Genomic DNA, 18,221 nt, shown 5'->3' on the forward strand with positions numbered 1-18,221 from the left:
TTCAATATTTCCAATAACCTTTCTTCCTCAATATCTGAAAGCTTAGAACTAATAATAACATGATATATTTTCTTATCATCAATATGAGCATACTTAAGATTATCAGGCAATGGTTTTAAATCAAAAACAGGATCTTCCTTTGGTGGTGGTGTTGTACCTAAATATTCAACCGGCAAGTCATGTTTAAGAATAGGTTGACGAAGGAAAATTTCATCAAGCTCATTTCTTTCTTCCCTAAGGACTTCACTCTCACTATCCTCCAGATGTTGCTGCAAAGGATTATTAGGAGCAAGAGCAATAGATGCACACTGTTCAACTCTAAAATCATTATTAGGCAAATCAGCTTTATATGGAGTTTTGGCAAATTTAGAGAAATTAAACTCATAAGATTCACCAGCAAATTTAGTCACAATCTTTTCCTTCTTGCAATCTATAACAGCTCCACAAGTATTTAGAAAAGGTTTACCAAAAATAATAGGACAATACTTACTAGCAGCAGAACCAAGTACCAAAAAGTCAGCAGGATATTTAATCTTACCACATAGAACTTCCACATCTCGAACAATACCAATAGGAGAGATAGTTTCTCTATTAGCTAGCCGAATAACCACATCAATATCTTCAAGTTCACAAGATCCAATTTCATGCATGATCTCCGTATAAAGCTCATAAGGAATAGCACTAATACTTGCACCAATATCACATAAACCATAATAACAATGATCACCAATTCTAACAGAGAGCATAGGAACACTAGCTTTCCTAGACTTATTAGGATGCGAAACAATATTAGAAGCATCTTCACAGAAAATAATATGACCATCTTCTACATTTTCAGTCACAAGATCTTTAATTATTGCAACAGCAGGTTCAACCTTTTTTGGTTCTTCAGGTTCTATAGGTTTCTTTGCACTTTTATTAACCGCACTAGATATAACAGAGTACTCCTTCATTTTAGCAGGGAAAGGAGTTTTTTCAATATAAGCTTCAGGAATAACATGATCAACAATTTCAATTACAACACATTTATTTATAGATGAATCAATTTTATCTTTATACGGTTCATGATACTTATCAAAATTCTTCTTAGGCAATTCATAATGAGAGGCAAAGGCTCTATAAAGATTTGCAACAACTTGAGAATCAAGACCATAAGTAGCACTCATATTACGAAATTTATCAGTATCCATAAAAACTTCAATGCATTTATAATCATAGTTTATACCTGACTCTCTATCTTTGTCGTTCTCCCATCCTTCAGTATTTTCCTGGATCCGATCAAGAAGGTCCCTTTTAAACTCTTCTTCGTTGCGTGTAAATGATCCAGAACAAGAAGTATCCAGCAAAGTCTCATCTTGAAAAGACAATCTTGCATAGAAATTATCAATAATAATATTACCAGGAAGCTCATGAATGGGGCATTTGAGCATTAAAGACTTCAATCTCCCCCAAGCTTGGGCAATACTCTCTCCATCATGAGGCCAGAAATTATATATGCGGTTCCGATCTTTGTGAATTTCACTTGGAGGATAGAATTTGGAATAAAATAAAGGCACAATATCCTTCCAATCAAGAGAATCACCATTCTTCAGCAATTTATACCAATGCGCCGCTTTACCAGACAGCGATATAGAGAATAGTTTCTTTCTAACTTCATCCATAGCAATACCTGCACATTTGAATAACCCGCATAATTCATGTAAAAACAGTAAATGATCACCAGGATGGACAGTTCCATCCCCTTCATAGCGGTTATCCACAACACGTTCAATAATTTTCATAGGTATTTTGTATGGAACCTCTTTCTCACCTGGCACCTCATCCACTACCTTTGCAGTAGTAGTAGATTTTTCAAAGAGGAATTCAAGAGAAGACCCCTGCATAATGATTTATAGCAGCAGGCAGAAATAAAAAACAGCACGTACAGTAAAGGTTTTCCTTACCGATTCCACTTACCAATAGCGCTTCACTCCCCGACAACGGCGCCAGAAAATAGTCTTGATGACCCACAAGTATAGGGGGTGTATCGTAGTACTTTCGATAAATAAGAGTGTCGAACCCAACGAGGAGCAGAAGGTGTTGACAAGCAGTTTTGATGAAGGATTCACTGTAAATGCTCACAGACAAGTATTCAGGGGGTTTTGATATAGCAGATAAATAAAGTACAAGTAAGTAAAATGCGAGAGAAATAATTGCAGCGAGTGGCCCAATCCTTTTTAGCACAAAGGATAAGCCGATTTGTTTACTTATAATGACCAAACGTTCTTGAGGACACAAGGGAATTTAGTCTAGTGCTTTCGCTTCATATAGCTGATTAATCTTCATTGTTTTGATAAGTGTTGTGTGGGTGAACCTATGCTAATGCACCGCCCTTCCTAGGACTAATACATACTTGTGATTATACCCCTTGCAAGCATCCGCAAATACAAGAAAGTAATTAAGATAAATCTAACCACAACCTTAAACTCTGAGATCCTGCTATCCCTCCTGCATCGATATACTAACTGGGGTTCAGGTTGTTGTCACTCCGGCAACCCCGCAATTAGCAACCGAATACAAGATGTATCCCCCTAGGCCCATAAATGGTGAAGTATCATGTAGTCGACGTTCACACGACACCACTAGGAGAATAACACCACAACTTAAATATCATAACATTGAATACTAACCAACATAATTCACTACTAACATTTAGACTTCACCCATGTCCTCAAGAACTAAACGAACTACTCACGAGACATCATATGGAACATGATCAAAGGTGATATGATGGTGAATAACAATATGAACTTAAACCTTGATTCAATGGTTTCACTCAATAGCATCAATAACAAGTAGAAATCAACACCGGGAGAGTTTCCCCTATCAAACAATCAAGATCAAACCCTAATTGTTACAGCGGTGACGAGGTGCAACGGTGGAGATGGCGGTGATGATGATGAAGATGATGGTGATGATGATGAAGATGATGTCCAGCTCGATGACGGTGGCGATGGCGTCGATTTCCCCCTCCGGGAGGGAATTTCCCCGGCGGATTCCTGCCCGCCGGAGAGCTCTTTTCTCTCTGGTGTTTTCCGCCCCGCAGAGGCGGCTGTGACGATTTGCGACTATCCTCTGGAGCTTAGGTTTTCGGGACGAAGATGTACGCGAAGGAGAGGAGGCCAGAGGGGGCTGTGGGCCCCCTCCTCACAAGGCGGCGCGGCCAGGCCTTGGCCCGCGCCGGCCTATGAGGTAGGCCCATGGCGGCCCTCCTCGGCTCCCCCTTCTGGCTCCCCTCGTCTTCTGGAAAAATAGGATTTTTCATATAATTTCCGTCAATTGTTGATCTTCCGAAATATTGCATTCTGACGGCGCTTTTTCCAGCAGAATCCTGACTCCGGTGCGCGATCCTCCAATAATCATGAAACATGCAAAATAGATGAAATAACATAAGTATCATCTCCAAATACGAAATATATCAATGAATAACAGCGAATTATGATATAAAATAGTGATGCAAAATGGACGTATCAGAAGTGTTCGAGGTGGAAGTTACGATCGACCAGGGAGGGGAATAATAGCAATAAATATGACTAGCGAGGGATATTCTTGTCTTGCGCAGGGGCCATTCATTCGACTTCTGTAGACTTATAGGGGGGTATCGGCAAAATTAGTAGCCACGCGTCGGCGCCCTCGTGGCCAAAGCACGCTGATTTGGACTAAATTGAGTACTGTACACAGACTAAACAACGTTCTGTATGACTCCACCCTAATTTTTAATTTATTGTACCAAACTGCACCCGAAAGGCAACTTCCTGTACCCCAATCTGGTGTGTTTTCCATTAGATCGGCCTATCATATTGAATGGAAACACCAATTTAATGGTGTCACCTGTAGATCGCTCATCACAAGAACGTCGTTAAATTACCCCATATGGAAAATATTATGGAAATTAGATGTTTCGGCAGAAGTGGAAATTTTCTGTTGGAGGATAACTCCCTCTCAAATCTATTTTGTTGAAGAGACATATTGGTACTTCTGATGTATGTCCTCTCTGTAATGCGAAGCTTGAGGATGTGTCACATATGCTATTTAATTGCCACGGGCTGCTAGCATATGGCAAGCATTGGGCATAGAGATGGTGATAAAGGATGAAATGATAGATGGGCGATGAGGTTCGCAGGTCCTTGAAGCTCTGCTTAAGTTGCCCTCATCTCTAGGCCCAGGGTATGAAACTATAAAGATGCAAGAACTTATTGCTGTAGGAGCCTGGTATATTTGGTGGCTTCATCGCCGCCAGACGCATGGTGAACAGGTTCCTCCGCTTTGCAATTGCACGAATTTCATTACAGCTGTCGTGGCAAATTCAGCGCGGGCAAATACTTCTATTGCATCTTTATCAAAAAAGGTATGGTTGAAGCCAGGTGTGAATTACAGTTAAATTAAATGTTGATGCAACTTTCTCCTTGGAAGAGCGAAGCGGAGCTTCAGGTGCTATTCCGCGTGATTGGCAAGGAGGTTTTATCGCAGTGCATCAACATTCATACCACATGTTCCATGTGTGGAGATGGCGGAAGCTTTTGCTATGCTCCATGGTTTATTCTTGGCCAATAATGTTGGATGTCATGTGTTAAAAGCTGAATCTGACTCCTTGGAAGTGGTCAAGCTATGCTCAGGAGATGAGAGGATATGGAATGATGCCACGGCCTGTTTATGCTGAGATTTTGTCACAAGCAGCAAATATTGTGAAGGTCGATTTTAAATATTGTGTAAGAGTGACAAATATAGCTGCTCATGAGCTAGCTAGAAATAGCTTTTCTTTAAAATCCTCTTGTAATTGGGTTGATAAATCCCCTAGCTTCTTACGCCAAACTCTTCTAGATGATGTAACTATTATTTGATCTGGGGCAGCAAGTTTCAGACACACTTTTTTTCTTACCAGTGTACTTAAGGAGACTGGAAGGTTTTTAACGAGACGACTTGCTAGCTTAATATATTATGGTTTTACTTTAAAAAAAACTCATAAATAAATGATGAATGAATGGATATACTGAGAGAATCTTGGGGAAAAAGGTTTTCACTGCTGCAGAGCAACGAAATCTAACAACCGAGCCCACAGATTCTTCATTCTTCACAGCACGCGCGTGCGCCTCGCGGCACAACCCGTTGCCCAAACCCCCCTTCGACCCGCCCCGCCGCCGCCAGAGCCGCCTCCCACTCTCCCTCGCCGGGCCACCTTCCCCCCTCCGTCGGCTGCGGCGAAGACCCCACCGGACGCCGGCGATCCCTTCCTTCTGCTGGTAAGGGAGCCCTACCCCTGCCCCGATTGCCGTCCGTGCGGCGGCTCCGGTGCTCACTGCTCATTATTTCCATCGCCAGATCCGATGGAGGCGAGCTCCTCGTCCGCGGGCCCCGCGCCGCAGCCGCCGCCTTCCATACCCCCGTCCAGCGACCAGGCCGTCTGGGCCGACGCCTCGCAGCTCGTCGCCGCCGCCTGCGCTGGTAAGCTCGATGCCCGCGTATCCCGCCCCAGGCCCTGTTTGCTGTCGCGCCAAGCTGTCAACCCTGCTAACTGACGTGTACTGGATCATGCGTGTTTGACCTCGGGTGTTGTGTCTGGGCGAGTGCACATTATTAGGTCCAGCAATGCGAGATGCGTGTTTGCACTGTTGTAGGACGCACGAACTAAGTAGTAGACCTGTATTCCTGCTGCTGTTACTGTCTTTGTGATGGAGAGCGTGTAATGCTGTAGAGTTGAGGTGTACAAATGGAACGAATTCAGATAATGGGTTTCTCTGTTCGTGATAGAACCGATTGTCAAGGGCCTAGGAGTAGGTTTCTGTTCGCATGAGTTTAGGTGCTAAATCATCAATACGGTTGGGCTTGGGAGTTGTCTTGCTTGCTTGCATCTATATTGGATCTGTGCTATAGTGCCTATTTTGAGGTTACTTGGGCATAGTTCGTGGGGCAATTAGGGTCAGTTAGGGTCTAGTATGTAACTTCCCAATCAGATTAAAGAAACCAACCAATGTGACTTATTATGGATAGTATTTTGGACTCCCTGGCTCAATTAGCGCTGTGCCTGACGGCGCCGTCACTGGTTCGGCTATCCGAAAGGAGTCTGCGACAATGTAAACGTATCTAAGGCTGTCATATGATGCCTGATAATCGAGTTAATGCTGAGATCTGGTGGTTGGTTCATTTTCTGTCGGCTGCTGTCCTTCTAATTCTTCTTTAATGCTTGTAGATCTCCAAGATGGGGATCTTGTACATGGGGAGAACTTCAGTTTGTTTGCCGCAATGTCTGCATTGGAAGTAAGGACCACACTGTTCCCCCCTGCTCTTTTGGTGTGTTTAGACGCTTTTCTTTCTATTGTGTACACTGCAGAGCGAGTTTCGAAATGAGGATTTTGTGCGCACTGAATTATTTTACGCAACCAGTTCTTCCTATTCAGTTGACATGCAAGACATAGCAATTAATAAGTAGACGATACATGCTTTTAGTGTTAGTTACATGAAACTTGAATATTAGTTGCTTTATTTATTGAATTCTGGATATGCAAGTTTGTTAAATGAGACTCGTACTTAAGTAACTTTGATTTGGATTTCGGATATATGCCTTAAGCTTGGAATTACTGATGAACGCTGAGTCTCACGGCAACTGTTCACGGGTCTGTAAATTTTCAAATGCATGATGACCAAGACAATTCTCAAAATTGTGATCATATATATTTGTATTACTTTAGGAATTGTGGTCTTATATGCCTGCTGAGTGGAGCATTTGCCATTTAATTCGTTGGACGGCAATTTAATTACTTAGATCTATTGCTTGATTGTAGTTCTCAATTCTCAGTGTATACTCCTTAATACAGATAATGGATCCTAAAATGGATTCTGGGATGGAGAGAAGTGGCTATTATTCCATCGAGGAAGCCATAGAAGATGGCATTGCCCCAGTTCCTCTTAGTTTGGACAAAACACTTGACATTCAACGCACCCTTGATGTCATCGATCATCTTTTCTCATGTGAGGTACTTCACTGCAATCTTGCATCACATGTATTTAGGTGTTTAATTTACCTAAACTACTTTATCGGCATGCTTTATTTTTCAGGCAACATGGCACAAGGGTCACACTCTAGCACAAACCGTCTTCACATGTATCTACCTTGTCAAAATTGAGAGGATTGCATCACATGCTGTTCTAAATAGCTTCTGCAGGATTTTGCGTGCTACGTGTAATGCTCTCATTTCTGTCGTTTCGACTGCCCGAACTCACGAGGTATTTTTCAGTTGGAAAATCTTATTGTCATTTCCCCCTTATTTCATTTATCTGTCTCAGACTCTGAATCTTGACATAACTTAGCTGGGCATGTGGGTTTATGCTACTCCCTCCGGTTCAAAACAATTGTCCAGAAATGGATGTATCTAGCATGTTTTAGTGTATATATACATCTGTTTTTAGGCAATCATTTTGAACCGGAGGGAGTATTATGTTTCAGATACGAGTTGATACGTATTGTTTCTACTGAAATGCGGAGAATCCTATGCAGCACACATTGTCTCATGTCAGACTACTTCTTATGGGCTGAATATGTAATGCATAATTTTTCATCTTATATGTATAAATATTTCTGGAGAAATGCATTTGTGCTCTTTCTTCTACTACACCTAAAACGGAGATTGCAATCTGAGAGTGGTGGTATAACCTTAAAGAAACCCTCATTTTCATTGATTATGTATACCATATTTTTTCTTTACATTCCAGAGATCTGTCATGGTGAACTTCACCAGGAACGAATACAACCGCCTTTATTAGGCTGTGAGTCGGATAGTTTGGTTGGTTCAGTGAATTAGGTTAGTGAGAGCCTATAAAAACAAATTCACTGAACATGAATTTAGTTTTCATCAACTGCCAACTGAAATGAAAAACAGACACTGAATTAACTGGCAATTCAGCATGTTTGGTTCGGTCTCCTGTTCTGGTTTTGGTTTTCCTGTGCTTTTGCTCAACCCATATGGGTAGCTCTGCTTGCTCTTTAGGGTTCTGTGTTGATTGGGCTGTGCTTAGATACCTCATAGGATGTGGCATGCACATGAAATGTCAATACTGTTTGGTCTTGCTATTATCAGACAAATTTAAATATATTTTTTAGTCTGAGGCCCAATATTTTCACTTATCATCACATAAGGTATAATCCTACTTTTGTAGGAAGAAGACCTCTTTACAATGTCTTTTGGACTGGCTTTGAAAGATGAAGGTGATGACAAGTGCTTGTCAGTTCTGAACTCGGTTGAAGAGACAATATCTCGTCAGTTGCGTGCATGTAAATCCCAAGCATTGTCCAAGAAAAAGACACTAGAAGGTACTTGCATTCTCAATAAAGTATCGTTTGATACAGTTAAATGTTTGTTATTTTGTATTGTGTAAAATGTGTTCCTTCTTATTAGTTTACTGAGGGCACGTTCGTCCGTTTAGTTTCAGCAGTACAGTTGAGGCTGCTGATACATTAAGTTTGCTAATAACAGGACAAATTGTAGTCTTTTACTAATATACACGAGGCATATACGCTTGTTTTTTTATTACAACTAGTTTTTGTTCAGTTTGGAAACTATGGAAACTGCTGATTAGTCTGCATCAAATTTATTTTGTATATGAAGTTTGTGAAGCTAAGTAGGTCCTTCATCTTAAAATACATGTACTTTAGTCTTTATATTGCAATAAAAAATAATAAAACAAAATTGGATGCTGGGCATTGGAATAAAAATGAATTTTAATGAACTACTTGGTAAATGCTTAGCATATCTTATTTGGACCTGTACAGTTTGAGGTTCTGTGTTATTAACTAGGTTACTTACTGCAGGTCTTGAATCCCTGCAGGATAATCCTGCTCTGGAAGAGGATTACTGCAGAGCGTTGTTATGCAGATTACGTTTTCGTAAGGTCTTAACCCATGTTTCCTTTTAAATTCTTTACTAAATTGTTCGGTCAATTTTTCAATGCAGAGAGTTCACATGTTTATGGTGATGTTGGTTCTCTATGTTTATGCTCTGTCATTGTGATAACACAGTAGTTCAAATTAAGCAATGTCAAGTCAAGTTAGAACCGATGATATCTAAATAAAATCCTGGACAACCGTCAGTGAGACAATGAGGTGGAACTGAAATGGCAATGAATTGAGTAGCAATCCTCAATTTTCTACTTAAAATTTTCTGTGAGAGGGGGAGGGGGAGGGGGCAGAGAGTTTGTTGTGCATAACTGCATATACACCACTTTACCCATTATATGCATTGATTGCAATTGTTGTATTGTTACTTAAACCAAATGTTATGTTGTACTCCCTCCATTCCAAATTAGTTGTCGCAGCTTTGGTCTAGATACACATGTGCAAATAAAGACCACTAAGATGTTTGATGTGCATAATTGCATATACACCACTTTACCCATTATATGCGTTGATTGCAATTGTTGTATTGTTACTTAAACCAAATGTTATGTTGTACTCCCTCCGTTCCAAATTAGTTGTTGCAGCTTTGGTATGGATATGCATGTGCAAATAAAGACCACTAAGATTAATCGTGGGTGGGAACTAATTTGGAACGGAGTACTTAATAGGGAACGGTGCAAATAAAGACAACTAATATTAATCCTGGGTGGTCATTTCTGAAATTGATGCATAAGAGGGGTTTCCATCGATTTCTAAATGTAGTCACACTTCTGTATGGCTGTGTAGCATTTCTAAATGTCATTGTGTGAATGAGGAAACCTCATACACACGGTTTTTAAGGCGTCGCTTAGTCTTCGCCTAGGTGACGCGTAGGCGTCAGAGCGCCCGGCAACGTCAAGGCGTCGTGCTCGCCTTAGATTCTTGTCTAAGGCGTCCGATTTGGTGCTTTGAGGAGTCGTCAAAGCGAGAAGGCGTCGCTCTGGCCAAATTTAGACGCCATGGACAAGCTCGAGCAGGAAAACGAGCAAGCGAGCGGGAACACAGAAATTCGGCGGGATGGGAGGGAAATTGGAGGCCTGAGAGAGGGAAATTGGAGGCCAGAGAGAGGAGAACAGACCGGTCACAGAATCGAATAGATTGAGTGAGAGAGAGGAGCTCTCTCCTCAGGCGGCCAGCTCCTTCTCCGCCAGATCTCCTCTGAGGTGCCAAGACCAAGAGGGGGGCGGCTTCTTCGTCGCGGATGATAGGGGTAGGTGGGAACTGGGAGGGGTCGCCGCCGGTTGGGTCGCCTCCGACTGGCTGCAGGGGAGGCGGCTGCAGGCTGCTTCGTTGGGAAGAGGTAGGGACGAGTGGAAAGTGAAACAGGAGCGGTTGCAATGTTGCATAGTGGACTCGTGGTAGGGTTAGGCATATCTGGGCTGGGCCGCTCCTATAGATGGCTGTCTATGAATAAGGCGTCGCCTCGCTTTCATTGGTTTCTGACTGTTTTCATCTTTTCGTGGTTATACAGCATTTCCACCATGTTGTTACGTGCATGAGGAGACCAAATGGAAGAGGATTGGATTTGGCTCGCAAGCATATTACATCATGCTTGACTGAGCTTAGCTTGATGCTGAAGTCTCAAGAGTTCCTTAAGTCTCGGTCTGACATTACATTGCATCAAGGTGATGCAAGCTGCACCACTGCATCAGGTTGCTGCCCTATTGGCTTTGATGTCAGCTTAAACAGCAGACTTCTGAGTCCAGCACCACCACGTGCTGTTGAAATACTTGCCTGGGGCGATGTAAGTTCACAGTGGTGACCTAATTACAATTTAAACTTTTATAATTACAGAATTATTTCTATATGCTCCTTCTCAACTTCATAATCATTCTTGTAACTACATTGTGACAGGCAATTAGGTACTTTGAGAAGCTTCTGCATGATCTAGATATCATTTGTGCTTTATCGCTTGATCCTGTGCTTGAGAATGTGCTTCAATTCATTGCACAGTTCCAAAAATCCGTTCCCGATTTGGTTCCTAGAGCATTTCTTCAGGTGGGTTACACTTAATATTCTTCAATGACCTTCTGTATCATAGGTGTGTGAGTATGACTCATCTGCCATTATTGTCTTAGTAGCTGCTTGTAGTTTGCGCTATTGGTACAGTATCTCTCCTTGATAGAAATTTCTGCTACATACAATCATGACTAATGTCTGTCTGCTATGTTGATATTGAAAAGGTTTTGTAGTTTCTATCATCTATGTATGACATTTGTTTTTCCCTTGTATATGTATATGAACTATTCATTAGATGCCTGCACAAATTAGGTTTTAAGCCATTGCTTTCTTTGGTTGTGGAGTATGTAAAATGTTGTAGTTATGCAGCTAACAGTACTCCTGATTTGGTATCTCATTTAGTATGATATGTTAAGTTCGACTTTCTGAGTGTCACGAGTCTAAACAGTTGTAGAAGTTATCATAGCAAAAGACGTGAGCGGTGTTTTGGCTCCTTGGAGCATATGCTCGGATGAACTGTAAAGTCATTATTTGTTTTTAGAAAAATCAATAATTGACTATATACATGTCCGGCTCTCATCTATGTGCAAAATTTCATGAAGAAAGGACATATGTTGTGCCCTCAGCGAAAAAAACAAAACCGGGTGCTCTGAAAATGCAATTTTGGAAGCACAAAATTTGTTTTTTCGCACAGGCCACAAAACTTATCTTTTTTCCATGGAAATTTACATGTACGTATAGGGCATGGACATGTACATGTGTATTTTTTTGTCAGTTTGTATATATATTAAGAACATCATTTGTTTCATCTTGGGAGCATATGCTCTTGGCTGCCGATTTGCATAGCCACCAACTACTTTTACTTATTTTTAACAGACATGTTGCTTAGCTACTTTTTGCACATACCCATCCATCTTTCTTTCTGTCTTATGGCCTTATCATATTTTGTAGTAGATTGCTACCTCAGAACATTTTTTTCCTTGGTATAGAAATAGCTCTGCGATTTTCATACTTCAATAAGGCTTTTGTTTATTCCCGATAGCTGGCCCATCTTTTGTTCCATAGGTTTACTCTTGTAAAATTATATAAATTTCCCCATCTTCCTGTTCAATTTAAATTCATTGAGTTATGTTATACTTCATTCACCGTTTCCCTCTTATATACATTAACAATGATGCAAAAATTCATTGAAACAGACTTTATTGATTCAAGATGGCAAGCTTTATGGGCGAGACTTGATTTGTGATGTGATTTCAAGGGCTTTATCATTGCCGGACATTGTAGGAGATAAGGAATTCCAGACAAATGAATTTGTAGTGCAGCTAGGTCAGGTCAGCCGCCAATTATTCCTTTTTTAGCCTTCACGTCATAATCATTCCATGGTTATTCCTCATGTAGTCACAGTGTCATACAAAATATCCATCTGGAGTTCCTTGTGTATCTTTGATTAAGTGTGTTAATGCCCTTGTAGTTGGTTTTCAATTTGCTCAAAATTCTCTGTACAAACACTGCATGGCAACGGCGCAAGCTTGGGAAGAGCTTGCAGGATTGGAGTACCATTTCCATACAGGTTTGTTATGCAAGTATTTTTTACTTTATCTCTTTTGGTGTTTGCATTGGTACGCATTAATGCTGTCTTCTTGCTTCTCTTTTAACCTTGGAAAATACACTTGGGCTTGTATTAAATCAATGTATAAAGTTTGGATAACACCTGCTATAGATCAGCATCATCACACAGGGAGGGCACTGTCCAATCCACACACGCTCACTGAACTCACAATTCCCTAGCCTAGCCAGTTAATGAGCAACTTGGTTACCTGAACGGTTCACCTTTGAAACCAAGAAATTCTGGCAAAAGGAGCAAATTAATGGCATCCTTTACTATCCATGAAATCTTGTATTCTTATCTTCTTTGCTAGAAACATAATTATTATACTACCTCTGTCCATAAATAGACAAATCTCAGACATCTATTTATAAACGGAGGGAGTATAACAGTGCAGTGTGCTGATTAATTAAACTAAGGCCGCAACAAGAAAACAAGTTCTCACCAAGGTAATGCCAGCGCCCAGCGGTAAGCTGTTTGAGCCACGCTTTTCATGGAACTACCATCTTTGATGCCAGCACGGTGGCATTTCTCATGTAAATAGTTTTAAGTGACACCATCACGGGTTTTACCTTAATAGTAAAGATTTAGGGCTTATGATTATGATAGCTTGACCCTTGCTCATGTCTAGTTCTTGCACTATAATGCTTTCTGCCTGTACATATTGCAGTTGGAGCTTGCATTGAAAAGAGAGTTTGGTGAAACCAGAAATGTCTTGGCCCATGAGGTATCTCTGATGTAACTGTGCGCTGTAATAATAACTAGTTGTAATATAATCTGCATGCTTAAAATTGTTTTCGTTGATGGCTCAGAACATCTGCATGAGAGTATCAAAGCAACTACTTGTTTGGTCTCAAGAACAGACATACTGGATTGCTTCTCGGTTTCTCATATTGGGTTTTGAGCTTGACCTGTATTCTCCGAGTGAATACTGTATGGTGTACTGGTACATGCATGTTGCGTTTATAAAGCTGATAGAGAAGATGCAGTTACGAATCCTTGCTAGCAACGAAAACGGTAAGTTACTATGTCTATTCAGTATTATCTTAGATTCTTAATATTTTGATTAGATTTGCAATTAGATAATGTGCTTGTAGATTTAAAAAATCTAGCAGAGTTTTTGATACTCCCTCTGTATGTGTTTACAAGGCCACTGCCCAAAATATATTTTCTACATATACAAGGCCAATATCTCTTCCCGAGAAAAAATGATTAGATTTTTACCTCGTACGATGATGTTTATTGGTGTGAGCACTGCATGCAGCCATAGAGAAAAGAGACCACATGCAACATGTTCAGTTAGCCCAAAATGCGAGAGGTTTTCCAAAGGATTAATACTGCTATTTATTAGTTGCCTTTGCTTTCTTGGTATCTGAAAAATAAGATAGTGGTCTTGTATGCAAAAACGGAGGGAGTATTATAAGAAGGACCATACATTATTCTGAATGTCTTGCCTCTTAGGAGATATGTCAACACCTTGATGGTTCTAGTTGCATGTTATCTCTTACTGCTTCATGTCGTCTTCCTTTTAGGATCCATTTGGAAAACTAGTGAGAATTAAGAAAAATAACAAAACTGCGGGAGGATAGATTGCAAAATTGACAGTTTAGCTAAATAATCATGCATTGCCATCCAGAAGCTGAAAAGAAAATAAACAGAATGATATACGTAAGTGCATCAAGTCAAAACATCCTATTTTGGGGGTCTATTTAGTGATAGTATGCATATACTAGTTATTCATGGTAACATCAGTGTGAATAAAATTACTCCTCTGGCCCTAAATGTTGCACGTTCAGTGAATCTAGACATATTTTAGCATACATTTTGCCAAAATCTGCGACAAGTATTTAGGGCTGGACCGCTGGAGGGAGTATTTTAATTTTATCTTCACTTCATTTTTATAAAATGCCATGCCATTTTTTTCAATATGTCTTAATTAATAGATTGCTGTCTAATTTGTACTTACCGTTATTTTTTTGGGGGAATATTCCTATTTCTGGTTTATGGTTCAGCACGTAGAAAAGGGAAAAAGAAGAAGGATCATTCAAAGGACTCCGGACGAGATGCAGCATTTCCAGCTTCATGTTTATTGCTTCAGTGCTATGTTTTACTATCAGAAGGACTCTCAATGGTACACATGGCTACTACAATACCTTATCTCGATAAAATCCAGAGCATATATTTTAATACTAATGTTCCTCTTTGCATCTAAACAATATTTTTCTTCTTGGTAATGCAGTTGCTGGCTGCCCTGAGGAACGAAAGCAAGTCATTCCAGTTACCAAGTATCTTTAATAGTGAACAAGAGGTGGGCCAAATTTAGTGTTGTGAATTCTTACATCCTTCTAAATATGGCTTAGACATCTGACAAATCTTGATCCTCTCTTCCCAGAGATTCATGCAGCATTTTGATCTTCTCCAGAAAGCACGAATTCCCGAGGGCATTACCTACTACAGTTTTAAAGAAGCGGCTGCCCAGGCACACATGGCAGTTAGTACTCAGTCATGAAATCCTTATTTCACTAGCTTTTCCCTCTGCTTATTTCGACCTAACCATGAAATATTGTTGTCACAGGATGTAATGAAATATAATTTTTTCAAGGAAATCCAGAAGATAATCCCCTCCTTGAAAGGCAGCTTCGCAGGTGACCTAGAAAAGCTTGCAGAAATCCGCCAGATAGAACAGGTTGCGGAGCACAACCGGATAGCCCTAAACATTATCAACCACGTCGGTGCTGGCGATCCATCGTTGAGGGTTTCGTTTGAGTTCACGCACCACCCCCACTTTGCAGTTGCAGTTGTAAAGAGATCATAGTTTCTTCTCAAGGCAGGGTAAAAAAGATTCTGACACTTTTTTTTGTGCGGTGGCACAGTTCAGGTCCGTTATTCCCCATTGTCCATTGGTTCATGCAAAGCCCCTCTTAGGTTGTGCGATGTAACAATTTTGTAGACACAACACGAAGAATATAGCAAATGCCGGGAGAAAAGCTCATGGCCCTGGCTTTTATTTTGTCAAGCAAATTTTGATATTATTGTTCTGGAATAGCACACTATACAAATGATCTGTAATTCAGGCGAGAGGTTCTCCTGCAAATTGGATCCATTGGAATTGTTTCATCGAGTAGTGATCAGCAGCTAGTATCACGGCTTACTGTTTTTGCAGTTCTCACTACAACACTTTCCTTGAGCCATGGTTCTGTGTTGAGGCCATGTAAAGGTAAGTTGCAGTGGCCAATAAGATGAATCCAGACCAGGGCTAACCTTCTCCGGTGCCTGGATCTTGTACTTTTATACTTCGTGTTAGAGGTTAAGGCATGGCAAGACCTTTTGTGTAAACAGTGTAGGGAAGTAACGACGCTAGTTTCCTCTGTGTAGTGAAGTAACGACGCTAGTTTCCTCTTGATACACTGATGCTGGCATTGCGACGGTTATACAGACTACAGAGCGAATCACCATGTCTATACAGTGTACTTTTACAGAGTGTACTTTGCTCGTGGCCAGCATCTGCATCCCTACGAGTGTTATGACAAAAGAGAGCCAGTTCCCATAAATGTGGATTTAGAATGCAGGAAATTTGTGGATAAACGGGAGTGATGTTTTGGCACATAGGAGCATATGCATATTTATTTTAAAATGCAGATTAGATACATTTTAAATGTTAAAATTTTTAAAATAAAATATTCGCATATAAATCTTCAAGTGATACGCGCTCACAAAGTTATTTCATGAAAAATCAACTTTTCGTGTGGCGTGTGTAAAACAGACAAAATTTGGTGCTAAAATAAGATTTTTCACAAGAATTATTTTCTCTCTTTTACATAGACCACAAAAATCATCGGGTTTTCACGAAACTTAATGAACACACAAATATCATGGAGGGCACATATATAATTTTTGTTAAAATTTTTCAACACTTCAAAAAATGATTTTTTTTGTAGAAGGAGCATATGCACCTGGGAGCCAAATTGAGTTTCTGTGGATAAACCTACTGGTAGAGAAGATGTGTGTACGTCCGGATGATGACTTGTCCATGTTGTGATGTGATCTCTGCTCTCTGGGGTGTTGAGAAGAAGCTAAGGTTTCAGTGAATGTTGAACACTAAATGTTTGGTTTTATTTTAGCTGTGGCTCAGTTTTTGCGAGTGCTGGTTATAGAAACTAGCAATGAAAGGCGCGGCGGCACGCCGCGCCATATAGTGGATGATTGGTTGTATTTTTTGGTGGTGGTAAATATTTTTATAATATAAGGAAACTAATTGTCTCTTGATCAGGTGTTGAGTGTCAACCTTCAGCCTTCTGTTGCCATTTTGAATAACCGCAATAGGGAATCCAGGTTCTTCCCCTACTCACAATAGCACATGTTTTTCTTGCAAAAAGTAAGATAAAGCCAACGAAAGGGAGGGAGAGAATTGGTAACTTGTGAGCTAGGGCGAGTAGGTGCAGACGCAGGTGTCAAAATCACTGTTCTCAAGCTGAGCCATGACATGATCAGATACTTTGCAAAAAGCACAAGGTCACCGGCGGCTAACACGATGAGCTACATTCGTCGAGGCTAATACGGTTAAAGCAAAGTCATGCACAAACAAAGGGCTATAAGCAGATATATTATTGGTTCAACGGAATTTATTTACGGTGAACTGACTGGTAGCTTGCTATAGAGGAGTAGCAAGTAGTTCAGCTGAGAAATATAAGCAAACAAAATCCCGAGGGCTGCAATCCTTTGCTTCTTCTAACCTAGGCCTACAACAATCCATCTACAGATGACAGAACAGAGTATACTGGATGACAGAAAGAAAGTAATTTCAATGTAGAGCACCATAGTAAGCAAATTGTCACGATCATGCAGTAAACTAAGACAAAAACAATATTATTGTTCTTTTCTATTCCAAAATTGGATTGTGCATTTTGTTCAAGATTCTGATATTTAGATTCATAAAGGAAGGAGATTAATATGCTTTGATGGTAGATTCTATCTAGAAAATCTAAGGAAAACCTGAGTAGTATAAGTTGAAAAATGCAAAATCACAAGTCCCAATGTACAAACCACTAAACCTTACAATTGTACTTATTTACTTGGTTCAGCACATTATCACGTAATTGGCTGACATGGGTCTCAATCTCATGCTCTCTCTTATATCTTTATCAGGTTCTTGTTCAAAATGGCAAGCAAAAAATATATATCTAGTTGGTTATATAAAGCCCATCACAATTCAATAAGGAAGCAGCTTTCAACTGTTAACGTAGACATAATATGTAGTGAGAAAACATATCCTATCTACTACATAGCCATACAGAAATAATGAAAATACCATGTTATGAAAAAACTTCAGTATGTCTTCTACTCTTTCTCAATGGAAATGCACACGACATGAGGCTGTTCAATTATTCAGAAATCTATCTAGGCCAGGGCCAAGCTCCCCATTTCGGATTTTTTTTCATAAGTTTATATAGAAAATTGACGGCAACAATCAGAAATGAGGCAGAGAGGTTACGCAGCCTGGAATTGATTAGCAGTTAGATCCCATTACAATGCTCTGCAGCCAAAGTTCACGCTGAGACGCACGCACAACCTCAACTTCTACTTCTTCAGCCCGTTACAGTCTCTCGTCGGACAGGCTGCAGAGAAGATGATGCTGCCAAGGTGATCCCGCGTGACCACTGCAGTGCTACCAACCCCAGATTCAAAAATGAA

The 18,221-nt window shown here is 40.3% G+C and overlaps 1 protein-coding gene across 2 annotated transcripts; it reads left to right on the top strand.

The window, feature by feature from the left end:
* Window positions 1-5,089: 5,089 nt before the first annotated feature.
* LOC127305240 (uncharacterized) lies at window positions 5,090-15,647 on the top strand. Of its 2 annotated transcripts, XM_051335639.2 has the most exons (17): window positions 5,090-5,279; window positions 5,359-5,481; window positions 6,227-6,294; window positions 6,852-7,010; window positions 7,093-7,260; window positions 8,191-8,344; window positions 8,843-8,922; window positions 10,437-10,709; window positions 10,820-10,963; window positions 12,121-12,255; window positions 12,396-12,494; window positions 13,201-13,257; window positions 13,343-13,547; window positions 14,543-14,661; window positions 14,770-14,838; window positions 14,923-15,021; window positions 15,106-15,647. In XM_051335639.2, the coding sequence occupies exons 2-17, from the start codon at window positions 5,364-5,366 to the stop codon at window positions 15,343-15,345; spliced, it is 2,187 nt and encodes a 728-aa protein (XP_051191599.1). In that variant the 5' UTR covers window positions 5,090-5,279; window positions 5,359-5,363; the 3' UTR covers window positions 15,346-15,647. The 2 variants fall into 2 exon arrangements, with proteins under 2 accessions (XP_051191599.1, XP_051191600.1); XM_051335640.2 differs by lacking the exons at window positions 5,090-5,279; window positions 5,359-5,481; window positions 6,227-6,294 and having other exon boundaries at window positions 6,874-7,005.
* The last annotated feature ends 2,574 nt before the right edge of the window (window positions 15,648-18,221 follow it).

This window comes from Lolium perenne, chromosome 6 (assembly GCF_019359855.2).
Source record: "Lolium perenne isolate Kyuss_39 chromosome 6, Kyuss_2.0, whole genome shotgun sequence".
Classification (NCBI taxonomy): domain Eukaryota; kingdom Viridiplantae; phylum Streptophyta; class Magnoliopsida; order Poales; family Poaceae; genus Lolium; species Lolium perenne.